We start from the raw sequence: 13,439 nt of genomic DNA on the forward strand, positions 1-13,439 counted from the left end.
TAGTTAATAAGTGAATGAATAAGTGAATTCCAATTAGCGCTGATATTAAGAATTGTATGGTAATGAATTCTAACTTAAGGAGTTTGCTGGTCACGCTTATAGAGCGATACTTTAGAATTAGTAGGGTAATTATCTGGAACAAAAACAATTTTCAGCTGAGTCTGCTAATCTAAAATTAGACACAGAGAAACCCGCCATGCAGGATTGGATTCCATTCTACCGCAACAAAAATTCATAAAACGAGGTCAGTATTGACAGGAGTTGCAAGCGGTAACTGTGACAACAAAAATCGATGGCAACAATACGTGCACATTAGACTGCAGTACACGCTCGACTTTATATGCGAGAACTGTGCATTATTATCTGTCGATGGCAAGTAAGGCATCCGAATTTCGGTGGCCTGATTGTCTACACTCTGGACTCTTATTTTTTTAAATAGCTTCTAGCCTGATATTTCACCAAATTGCTGTTGATCTTTGCTTCCTAATAATTCATTGGATATCTTATTTTTAAATGCATTAGAATTCAAGCCTTTAAATGCTCGAAAAGTAAGAACGGCCAAGCCTCAACTGAAAATTATATACGTTCTTATTAAAAAAGTAAAAGAGTGTTTTCACGAATAAAACTTATTGTATCACCGTTTTTGTGAGGTTTCAATCAGAAAGACAGAACGAAGAGTTTGATCACGCGGTAAATTCGCTAAAACACTACTTGCTACGCAGGCTAGAGTTTCGGAGGAGGGGAGTTATAGGCTCTTGTATATATTTTCTCACTCAAATGGCTTCTATCGAAAATCGATCGTGTTTTTGGTGTCTTGAGGGAGAAGTAAAAGACACCAAAAAGAACGCAACGAGCGTTTCTTTGACCCCGGCGTGCGAATAACAACATTTGGATGGTAAGCGTGTGGTGTTGCATGACATTAATGCAACCGTTTGACCTACTCATGTGAAGAGAGGTAAAGAACAGAGATTAGCGATGACAACAACTTGTCATATTCAATAACTGACATTTTTAGGATGCTGAAAATGCTGATGAAAATATTAAGAGCTCAGGACCTAATTTCAATTTTCTTTTGGCGTTTGTTTAGAAAATCAGTGAACGGACAAAATAACAGCCAAAACTGTCTCAAATCCCCTCAGCTATTGTTATTGAGGCGTATTTAGGCTTCCCGCGGTTTTTTAGGACGCGGTTAATTTGGACGTGTGACAAACAACGACTACGTAGGGGAGTAAGAGACCAGGGTCCTGAAAGGCTGGATAAAGTTATCCACGGACAAGTCATCTGTTGTATAGGATTTGTTCAGGATTTATCCGTTGGATAAACATTTATCTACAGATAATTCTTATCTGGCCTTCTAGGAACCGGCCCCAGGAGGATGCGCTCAACTCTCAATCACACGCCTTAGCTTCTAGGGGGTGGGGGGGGGGGGTGGGGGTGGGGGGTTGGGGCACTATGATGAGAAACACCAATAGTAACGCGCCCAAATACTTATTCGATATTCTTCCGCAAAGAAGGTTTCGCTATACATCGATTACAGTGACCCCCCCCCCCCCCCGACTTTCACCCCCCTCACTATCATCACTACTGTTCACATGGTATCAAATGGCAAAAAATATATTTATTGTCGGCACTACCTCCGTTGTAACCCGAGAGGACCGTTACCGTATCTATCTCTGTCATGCGCTGTCAAGCCAGACAACTTCATTCCTTGCGTAAACAAAGCAGAACCAATTTTAAAACAAGAATCATTCCCTGAATCGCCCCGCGGACAAACGTGTGTGAAAATTGAAGCTCGGTTAAAGCACAAGTGTTTCGCGTTTTCCTTCTTGTATTTCTCACTTGGATTAGACAAGTAATGAACTGCTACCGCCCGCCTTCCGTCGTGTTGTCAGCGAGACCCCGCGCAGAAAAGTTTGCCTAAAGCTCACATCATCTTCAACTATTATCTTCTTATCGGTATTTACCCGGTGTGTCTATAGGCTCAAATCCCGAGCGCTCTACCTTAGCAATGGTACCAGGAGACCGTAGAAGGCCTCTAGAGTGGCCGAGGATGCTCTAGTAATTAATGTTCTTGACTGAAAGATGACAGTTTCTCCGTGGTGATGGCAGGAATGCAGACTCGCTCTTATACTTTACAAGGTGAGTAAACAGATCCTTTGCTTGATCACTCTAGAAGCCAAACACACTTGACTGATATTCCATATAAACTACTCTTCTATCAAACCAGCGCTTAATCCGACGAACCACTGAAAATAAATCGAGTTTTTTGCTAATACAGTATTAGGGGCTCTACAAGAATCTTTTCCATAATTAGGATCTCTTTCATAATTGTCTGAGTTGAGCCAGTCCTATAACATGCTCAAACGATATTAGTTGAGATATTCGTTAGTTGCCTTTCTGTCTTAAAAAGTCGCTCTAAAAGAGATTTTAATGACTGCCATTAGGACAAATTACCTTGCATTTTTTTTTTAAAGTGAGTGGTTCTTATCATAAGGAAGTACGGGTAGACTTTTTTTAATCTTTCTTGCCTTTTGTCCTTCGGAAGTATTTTTTTTATATTCTCGATTCCCGCTAGCGTCTATAGCAAAATATTTTCAATTCTTTGACCGGAAAAGAGTGCATTACCAACCTGTCGAGGCCATAATATAAAGGTACATCTATTTTTTTTGGGGGGGTATTATGATTGATGCAACTATAATTTTATGTACACTTCTGATATGTGATAATCCTAGGAAATTTAATCTCAATACAGTATTTTGCAAATATTTTAAAGCCGAAATGGTTGCTATGTAACCGCTTGTATGATGCGCCTAGCCCGCAGGCGCAAAGAGTGGATCTGGAGATCGCTGTCGCTTCCTCCCATAGCATTATATTCATCGCCTCTAGTTCGCATTTTTTGTATGTTCTTGACTTCAAGGACGGATCAAGGGAGGGTGGATTGGAAACCGGCCAACATTTCGTTTATTTTTTGTTTCTTATTACCCCATAACCCGAAATCGTTTTTGCGCGACTTCCCAAAAAGCCAAAACCGTCAATATTATTCTAAACTGACTTCGCGCTATTACCAAACAAGACAATCAAACCGAGCACATCAAACCCGCCCTCAAAGTTTGAGAACTACGCACTATTCCCTCGATTTCGACATCCATTTCACATCGAATAAGGCGGAGAATTTCTCTGAGTACTTAGCAACTTATAGCTAACAAAATATCAAGTGCGACTTTTTTTAAATTGATGCGACTTTTTGTAAAGTGTCATTGAAATTTGAGCTTTTCGTCCCTTATCTTACACACAGGGCAATCGGCCTCACGTTATTTGTGTTTTGAAAATCAGTCCGTAATACAAGGAACCTATAGCCATTGTAAGAAGTTGTGTCTTCTCTCTCTATCTGGAATTACGCGTTTTCCAGGTTTTTCCGTCATGTCCTCGATTTCGGATTGAATGCGACGTTTCTCTCCTCAGCATCCAAAACAACGTACACACCTACCATTGCCGCTACCGCTATTGTAGCCACCACAGGAACCCCATACATGCGCGGGACTTCACCCAACAGTACTGATGCTCCGAGTGGTATAGAGGATGTAATCTTGGTGTTTGTCGCGGGCTCAGTTCCCAGTCTCGTCATTCTATGCCTGCTGTGTTTTCTCGTGTACAATAAGCTACTGGCTTGGAGGGATCGGCGCAAGATAAGGGGAAACCACGCCAATGTGAGTCATAGGGTAACCAGATACCCCTGTCCATCTTGCTTCCAACCAATCCCAGTGGAGGAACTAGGAAAGGGGGTTCAGGTGGAAGCAGCGGAAAGGGACGGCCATCTTTATTATCTCTTTGCAGTGCGCATGCAACAGATTTTTGCGTCATGTCCAGGGCTGTAGCCAGAATCAAAACTTTACCAGCCACTGGATGATAAATCCAACAAAATCAGGTGTTTTATCAATTACTTTTCAATTATGAAATACTAAACTTCGAAATTTCACCAAGGCGAGTGCCTCAGTTGCCTCGGTGGCTACGGCCTTGATGTCATGATCTAGAGTATGTATGGGATCTAGGGTATGCATGGGATCTAGGGTATGTATGGGATCTAGGGTATGTATGGGATCTAGAGTATGTATGGGATCTAGAGTATGTATGGGATCTAGGGTATGTATGGGATCTAGGGTATGTATGGATCTAGGGTATGTATGGGATCTAGGGTATGTATGGGATCTAGGGTATGTATGGGATCTAGGGTATGTATGGGATCTAGGGTATGTATGGGATCTAGAGTATGTATGGGATCTAGAGTATGTATGGGATGTAGAGTATGTATGGGATGTAGAGTATGTACGGGATCTAGAGTATGTATGGGATCTAGAGTATGTATGGGATCTAGAGTATGTATGGGATCTAGGGTATGTATGGGATCTAGAGTATGTATGGGATGTAGAGTATGTATGGAATCTAGAGTATGTATGGGATGTAGAGTATGTATGGGATCTAGAGTATGTATGGGATCTAGGGTATGTACGGGATCTAGAGTATGTATGGGATCTAGGGTATGTATGGGATCTAGAGTATGTATGGGATCTAGAGTATGTATGGGATCTAGGGTATGTACGGGATCTAGAGTATGTATGGGATCTAGGGTATGTATGGGATCTAGGGTATGTATGGGATCTAGAGTATGTATGGGATCTAGAGTATGTATGGGATCTAGGGTATGTACGGGATCTAGAGTATGTATGGGATCTAGAGTATGTATGGGATCTAGGGTATGTATGGGATCTAGAGTATGTACGGGATCTAGAGTATGTATGGGATCTAGGGTATGTATGGGATCTAGAGTATGTATGGGATCTAGAGTAAGTATGGGATCTAGGGTATGTATGGGATCTAGGGTATGTATGGGATCTAGAGTATGTATGGGAAGTAGGGTATGTATGGGATCTAGGGTATGTATGGGATGTAGAGTATGTATGGGATCTAGGGTATGTATGGGATCTAGAGTATGTATGGGATCTAGAGTATGTATGGGATCTAGGGTATGTATGGGATCTAGAGTATGTATGGGATCTAGAGTATGTATGGGATCTAGAGTATGTATGGGATGTAGACTATGTATGGGATCTAGAGTATGTATGGGATGTAGAGTATGTATGGGATCTAGAGTATGTATGGAATCTAGGGTATGTATGGGATCTAGGGTATGTATGGGATCTAGAGTATGTATGGGATCTAGAGTATGTATGGGATCTAGAGTATGTATGGGATGTAGAGTATGTATGGGATCTAGAGTATGTATGGGATCTAGAGTATGTATGGGATGTAGAGTATGTATGGGATCTAGAGTATGTATGGGATCTAGAGTATGTATGGGATCTAGAGTATGTATGGGATGTAGAGTATGTATGGGATGTAGAGTATGTATGGGATGTAGAGTATGTATGGGATCTAGAGTATGTATGGGATGTAGAGTATGTATGGGATCTAGAGTATGTATGGGATCTAGAGTATGTATGGGATCTAGGGTATGTATGGGATCTAGGGTATGTATGGGATCTAGAGTATGTATGGGATCTAGAGTATGTATGGGATCTAGAGTATGTATGAGATCTAGAGTATGTATGGGATCTAGAGTATGTATGGGATCTAGAGTATGTATGGGATCTAGGGTATGTATGGGATCTAGGGTATGTATGGATCTAGGGTATGTATGGGATCTAGGGTATGTATGGGATCTAGGGTATGTATGGGATCTAGAGTATGTATGGGATCTAGGGTATGTATGGGATCTAGAGTATGTATGGGATCTAGAGTATGTATGGGATCTAGAGTATGTATGGGATCTAGGGTATGTATGGGATCTAGGGTATGTATGGGATCTAGAGTATGTATGGGATCTAGAGTATGTATGGGATCTAGGGTATGTATGGGATCTAGAGTATGTATGGGATCTAGAGTATGTACGGGATCTAGAGTATGTATGGGATCTAGAGTATGTATGGGATGTAGAGTATGTACGGGATCTAGAGTATGTATGGGATGTAGAGTATGTATGGGATGTAGAGTATGTATGGATCTAGAGTATGTACGGGATCTAGAGTATGTATGGGATGTAGAGTATGTATGGGATCTAGAGTATGTATGGGATCTAGAGTATGTATGGATCTAGAGTATGTATGGGATCTAGGGTATGTATGGGATCTAGGGTATGTATGGGATCTAGGGTATGTATGGGATCTAGAGTATGTATGGTATCTAGAGTATGTATGGGATCTAGGGTATGTATGGGATCTAGGGTATGTATGGGATCTAGAGTATGTATGGGATCTAGAGTATGTATGGGATCTAGAGTATGTATGGGATCTAGAGTATGTATGGGATCTAGGGTATGTACGGGATCTAGAGTATGTATGGGATCTAGGGTATGTATGGGATCTAGAGTATGTATGGGATCTAGAGTATGTATGGGATCTAGGGTATGTACGGGATCTAGAGTATGTATGGGATCTAGGGTATGTATGGGATCTAGGGTATGTATGGGATCTAGAGTATGTATGGGATCTAGAGTATGTATGGGATCTAGGGTATGTACGGGATCTAGAGTATGTATGGGATCTAGAGTATGTATGGGATCTAGGGTAAGTATGGGATCTAGAGTATGTACGGGATCTAGAGTATGTATGGGATCTAGGGTATGTATGGGATCTAGAGTATGTATGGGATGTAGAGTATGTATGGGATCTAGGGTATGTATGGGATCTAGAGTATGTATGGGATCTAGAGTATGTATGGGATCTAGAGTATGTATGGGATCTAGGGTATGTACGGGATCTAGAGTATGTATGGGATCTAGAGTATGTATGGGATCTAGGGTATGTACGGGATCTAGGGTATGTATGGGATCTAGGGTATGTATGGATCTAGGGTATGTATGGGATCTAGAGTATGTATGGGATCTAGGGTATGTATGGATCTAGGGTATGTATGGGATCTAGAGTATGTATGGGATCTAGGGTATGTATGGATCTAGGGTATGTATGGGATCTAGAGTATGTATGGGATCTAGAGTATGTATGGGATCTAGGGTATGTATGGGATGTAGAGTATGTATGGGATCTAGGGTATGTATGGGATCTAGAGTATGTATGGGATCTAGGGTATGTATGGGATGTAGAGTATGTATGGGATCTAGGGTATGTATGGGATCTAGGGTATGTATGGGATGTAGAGTATGTATGGGATCTAGAGTATGTATGGGATGTAGAGTATGTATGGGATCTAGAGTATGTATGGATCTAGGGTATGTATGGGATCTAGAGTATGTATGGGATCTAGGGTATGTATGGATCTAGGGTATGTATGGGATCTAGAGTATGTATGGGATCTAGGGTATGTATGGATCTAGGGTATGTATGGGATCTAGAGTATGTATGGGATCTAGAGTATGTATGGGATCTAGGGTATGTATGGGATGTAGAGTATGTATGGGATCTAGGGTATGTATGGGATCTAGAGTATGTATGGGATCTAGGGTATGTATGGGATGTAGAGTATGTATGGGATGTAGAGTATGTATGGGATCTAGAGTATGTATGGGATCTAGAGTATGTATGGGATCTAGGGTATGTATGGGATCTAGAGTATGTATGGGATGTAGAGTATGTATGGGATCTAGGGTATGTATGGATCTAGGGTATGTATGGGATCTAGAGTATGTATGGGATCTAGGGTATGTATGGGATCTAGGGTATGTATGGGATCTAGAGTATGTATGGGATCTAGGGTATGTATGGGATCTAGAGTATGTATGGGATCTAGAGTATGTATGGGATCTAGAGTATGTATGGGATCTAGAGTATGTATGGGATCTAGAGTATGTATGGGATCTAGAGTATGTATGGGATCTAGAGTATGTACGGGATCTAGAGTATGTATGGGATCTAGAGTATGTATCTGCCGGGCTTTTTCAGAATAAAAAAAAACAGATGCTAGTATTTCAAGTAAGAAATCTAGATTTATGAAAAACAAATAAAAAATTTGATCTGAAATGTTTTCCAAAGGGGATGAAAAATGGGGTCCATCGTAACACAACGCGGTCATCATCGACGATCAACTCGACGGCGGAACCAAACCCTTCCCGCAAGCACAACGGAAAAACCAGGTACAAACGCCAAACTCTACTTGCATGAGGAACCTAAACACCCGGTACACACGCAACTCTACTTGCATGAGAAACCGCAACGCAAGGTACACACGCCAAACTCTTCCCGCAAGCACAGGAAACGCCAGGTACACACGCCAAACTCTACTTGCAACGGAAACGCCAGGTACACGCAAATAACTGTTCTCACAAGTACAACATGAACTCAGGTACACAAACAAACTCCTTTTTCAAAAACAACTGAAACTCCATAGCCTAGTCCATCCCATTCGATGTACGTTGGATGGTGAAATAGCGGCGTAATTGGCCTTATATTTCGTTGTTTTAATCGCAGCTGCCAACACCGAGTGATCATCGAAGACAACAGCGAGAGCATGGTTATGGAGCATGTGCCTCTTAGCCAGACAATCTCTACCTCAGTAGTCACGCATGCGCACGTGAACGGGGGCAGAGCTAGTAATAAACGGCCACTGACGTCATCCCACGTGACAGCACAGACAAGAAATGAAAAGTTACCACTGACGCATGCTCAAAATGAAGAGGTGGCCTTAACGCGGGTAGATAGAACCGAGGACGATCCGGGACGTCGGGAGGAAGATACGCAGTGCTTACAGGGACTCGAAGACAAGGTGAGGACCCAGGGTGGACCCTATTGGGACACCACCATAAAATTCGTGATTAAGGGCCTATGGTATTATCTCGTTGCTACGAAAGGGAAAAGCGCTACATTTGATTAAATAGACTCAAATCGCCGCGCGTCCTCCAACTTGATTCCGTGGCCTAGTGGTTAGCACCTTTGATTCATAAGCAAGCGCTCCAGGTTCAATCCCTGGTCGAGTCTTTTTAATTTTATTTTATTCGAAACTCCAATTCTAACTTTTTTCCTTTTTAATATAAACTTTCGACATTTTGTAGAAGAAAATTCAATTTTTATATGTTTTTAGAGAATAAAAAGACGGCGAAAGAAATGGCAACCATTTCCGCGCGAAAAAAAAACACGTTTATTTTGAACATTTTACAACAATTGTGATTTTTTATTCACTCAAACCATTGATATTACCATTCCTAACAACTTAGCGCATGGGATTTTTGAAGATATGAAAAAGTTATTAACAATTATGTGGTTTTCGAAGAACATAAAAATTCGCCATTTCTCGCGGCATCAAAATTTCGCAAATCGGATGCGTGTAGTTTTAAATATGATGTTAGATTTGAACAGTAGCTTCTCCGACACGTATTTCTGTTCTGGGTCACGTGACCATGGGAGGGGTCAGGTGACGTCATCACTTGTGTCATCCAAGAGATTTGACAAAAAAAACAGAGCTTTTATAAAACAAATTTGCCTAGCAACGGACTCAAAAGATAGTACCATAGGCCCTTAACGTTGAAACCGAACATTTCCTAGACTTTGTTGTTAGAAAATTAAATCGAATATCCTCCATGGCTTATCCTTTCAACTAACTTCAGCTTATATTTGTATTCCACAAGATGTCTAAAGAAAAAATCAGAAATAAACTTCGTATGCGTTATCTATTGCAAGAGGAGGCAGCATCGACAGATCTGCCCCTGCTCGATTTGGTTTTAGCGTGCAAAACCACAGGGATGCCAATCGATCTAGGTCTACATAATGGAACAATTGAATCCTGTCAACCAAGCCTTACGTCATGCGTTACCATAGAAACCACGACAGAGATAGGAGAAGGCCCCCTTAACGAGAGCTCAGGGCGTGGATACGAGTTAGGTACATGTTATGAAGAGAAGTGTCAGGTATGGAAAACGAACTACATTAAACAGACTACCCTTCTGCTTCAAATAATTAACTATACAAGGGCTTCTTAAGTAATGCTCCGTGTAAGAACTAGGCAACCTAACGGCATATGCACGCTGTATGTCAAAAATGCCTGTTACACTTACACTTAAAACTAAATGATGCCTTACGTTTTTGAATATTTAAGTTTTAGGATTTACTAGTATGTGTAATATGGCTTATTAGACAAATGTAACGTGTGGAACCTTGTCAAAATTATGTAAAGAAAAACTATTGCTCTTTCTTCTTTTGATTGGTTCAAAACAAAAAATCTCGGATAAGATATATTAGGGAGCACATGTTTCATGTAATTTCCTCAAAATCTCACTATATTCTAAATCTTGTGCCTGTGTGTTCAAAGCTATGATAAAGCTTTTTGCCGCAGGATAATGGGACTTGCATGGATGGTTACTAATTTTAACTAAACGTTTCGAAAATGGGTATAACTACAGTGTGACTCACACTACGGTTTCGGTTATTTTACAGATACTAGAGTCAAGTACAAGGACAAGAGCGTTAGCAGAGTAAGTCTTTTCCGTGGCCTTCATGGCTGTGATGCAACATGCAGGGGGGGGGGGGGGGTTGGGGGTTGGGGGTTGTTAAGGCTGTTTCATCATTCGACAAAAGTCCATCACCAATCAATTAAGAAATCCAATTTGCTTTCTTGGATCTCAATTTCCTGTTTTTTTTTTTTTTTACTATCAAATGCCTTCGGGGACAAGGATAAGTACCGCGAAATTGTTTTCATGTTTTCTTGAAATTTTGGGCATTATTTACGGATAAAATTAAAAATTAATCATCGCCAGTCTTTAAAATTGCTAAGGGGATAATAAAAACGTCGATTCAAATGGAGTTTTTCTACCGAGTTCTTTAAAGAGCCATTTTATTTGGCGTTCAAACAGTTCCTTTATTTGTTTTGGGAACGCGAGCTCGGAATATGTATTGATTATTGAACGCTTTATTTCTCAGACGAAAGCGACAAGCCAGACAACAGCGCTGGAGAAAAAAAGACGCACAAAAGTACAGCCCATCAAGAGAAGAATACTATAGCTAAATAAAATAAAAACAACTTGTATTTATTCGCGCTAACTTAACAAGGCGTAACCTCGTCATTGTGTAAGGCATAAGAACCAAGAATGATTAAAAAAAAAGTTTAGTTAGTTTTCTTTATCTTCATTGAGAAAGTATATTCAAAGGCGAAAACTGTGAATAACATCAATAACTGTTGAGAGGAAGAGGCTAAGCTCGCATGAATGCCGGGGCGTAACCTTCATGATGTAAATAGAAATGTGCTCCCAAAACACTAACCTTCTGCTTCATGTTAGCCTGGGACTCAAGCGCCGACAAGGGTGATGGGTCCAGAACATCTGCGACAATACACACGAAAAAAAAAAAAAAATGCACACCCCTACCCCCCCCCCCCCCCCACACACACACTTCCCCAGCCCCAACCCAAAATTGAATAACGAGCACGAAAACTAAATCCCTCCAAAATGTGTAGGCCTTGTTGTGATAGATAACAAAACTTCCTATGATCTCTGTCAACATTTGCAGCGTTTTTTGGGTGAAGCCCCATAGTCATAGAAAAGTGGTATAGCTATACGATAAAGTTCCCGTGATCACGATGGGATTCCTGTGGATTTTCGCGTGTCCTTGCCCCTGACGTCTCTGATTGGTCGAAATATTTTGAAAGTGGCGGGAAAGTGAGAACGCGCACCAACAAAAAAAATATTTTTCAATTTTCTTCTTTCGTCGTTTGCTTAACATGCTACAAAGCCAAAGCTTATGATAACTTAAGTACATAACCCTGGCATTTGGTACAGAACTACAGAAGCGCTGAATGGGAAACCGAAAGAAGATGATGATTCAACTTCATTTAGCTTAATAAATATATGGCATGGAGAAGTGTGATTAAGGTTAATGATACATTAAATTATTTGAAACGTCCATTCGACCAACGCGCCTGATTGCTAGTGTTATTAATAATAGACTTTTCACGGTTGAATTATTTTCCTTTAACTTACATAGTTGTGTTTGACAGCTATATATCGAAATCACGGGCAAGCCAGACGAAAGGTTCGTGTATCTAAAGGATTCATAATAGTTTACGCGATTTTCCTCCTTCATCTCGGTTCACCTCCTCCCAACTCGTAATAAAATAATACAGGGTAGGAAGGTCCACGGGCTGGCAATCACAACTTCGAGGCATTTTTTTCCGGCAGAAAACGGACAGCTTTTCCCTTCAAAATCCTATATGCCATAGAAGAAGAATTTCTAAACACATCTTCCTAAGAAAATAATCCAAAAGGCCAGAATTTCCCTGCCATTTTTCGCTGCAAAGTCGAAATTTATCGTTCTTCCAGGGTGCCGACAAACGGTTGGTCTCCTGAGCGCGTTCGGTGCCTGGGCACAATACAGAGTACAATGGAGGTCTCAGCTGTTGTCGTGGCTATTTTTTTTATTGTGTCTATATTTATAACTTACGTTTTTGAAAGCAAAACATCATTTAGCCAACATTCTCGGTCAGCAAAAAGGAAAAAAATAAACTTCTAAGAAGAACCCTAAAAACAATTATCAGAAGTTTGTGTTGTTGTAATCGCTTTTGAAATGTTTATAACTCATGGATGAAAGATAAAAATTAACAAGCCTTTTCATTTTTGTTCTTCATAGTATACTTCAATTAAACAAATACAATTTAATAGTTTTGAAATCACAAGGATTGCTAAAACCTAACATTTGGTATTTTGGAAATCCAAGCGATTTCGTAAACCTGGGTTGGGTGATGCGATAATATTATTTGGATAAATGTAAGAATAAAGATTGTATCTTCTGGTAATACTTTATCTATTCAACTTAAAACATTTTCCCAGTGGCCTGAATAGTGTTTTCAATTTAGAGAATCTATATAAGCGCGATCATATTTTGTAAAGCGCATCATTATAATTATTTGATCAACTATTCTTTTTGTTAAATTTTACTCGAGGTAAATTGCGTAATGCAATAATTATGAAAAAAGTTATCTATATATCACACTTGTGGTAGTTTCAGAAGTTTTAAACGGCTCTTGGATATCTAACACACAGTTGTTTTACTTTATAGATAAGAACAATAAATGCCGGGCTCGGCTTTAGGAGTGCCTAAATAAATCAAGTATGGGTTTGTGGATTCATGAGACTATTTCACCTTGCTCGCTCCGATCAGATAACGCCCTGATCCAGAGAATTAAGAGCTGAGTTATCTACTCTTCCAACTTGGCTTCAACCCTGACCTTGATTTCTTGCGAAACTCTTACCATGCACGTGCTCTCGCCGTTGAATACGTGAGGACATAGTTGAGGAGGAGCGAGTGCGAAGTATTTCGCAATTTAATAGGGAAGTTTTTATGGTGCGTGCAAACTCTTGCGAAATATACTTTTAATAAACTTCACTATTTATTTGTGAATCCACCGGTAATAAAACCCAACATCTATTTGCTCAGTTTTTCTTGAAT

General features: G+C 40.4%; 1 protein-coding gene across 2 annotated transcripts; it reads left to right on the forward strand.

Moving 5' to 3' along the window:
* Nucleotides 1–1,646: 1,646 nt before the first annotated feature.
* Nucleotides 1,647–11,110, forward strand: LOC116609437. 2 transcript variants are annotated; one of them, XM_032370264.2, is made up of 7 exons: nucleotides 1,647–2,139; nucleotides 3,463–3,707; nucleotides 8,043–8,143; nucleotides 8,478–8,772; nucleotides 9,632–9,884; nucleotides 10,437–10,474; nucleotides 10,920–11,110. In XM_032370264.2, exons 1-7 carry the CDS (start codon nucleotides 2,103–2,105, stop codon nucleotides 10,998–11,000), a joined length of 1,050 nt encoding a protein of 349 aa, XP_032226155.2. In that variant the 5' UTR covers nucleotides 1,647–2,102; the 3' UTR covers nucleotides 11,001–11,110. The 2 variants fall into 2 exon arrangements, with proteins under 2 accessions (XP_032226155.2, XP_032226154.2); XM_032370263.2 differs by having other exon boundaries at nucleotides 1,650–2,139; nucleotides 9,632–9,910.
* The last annotated feature ends 2,329 nt before the right edge of the window (nucleotides 11,111–13,439 follow it).

The sequence above is a fragment of the Nematostella vectensis genome, chromosome 6 (assembly GCF_932526225.1).
Source record: "Nematostella vectensis chromosome 6, jaNemVect1.1, whole genome shotgun sequence".
NCBI classification, from domain to species: domain Eukaryota; kingdom Metazoa; phylum Cnidaria; class Anthozoa; order Actiniaria; family Edwardsiidae; genus Nematostella; species Nematostella vectensis.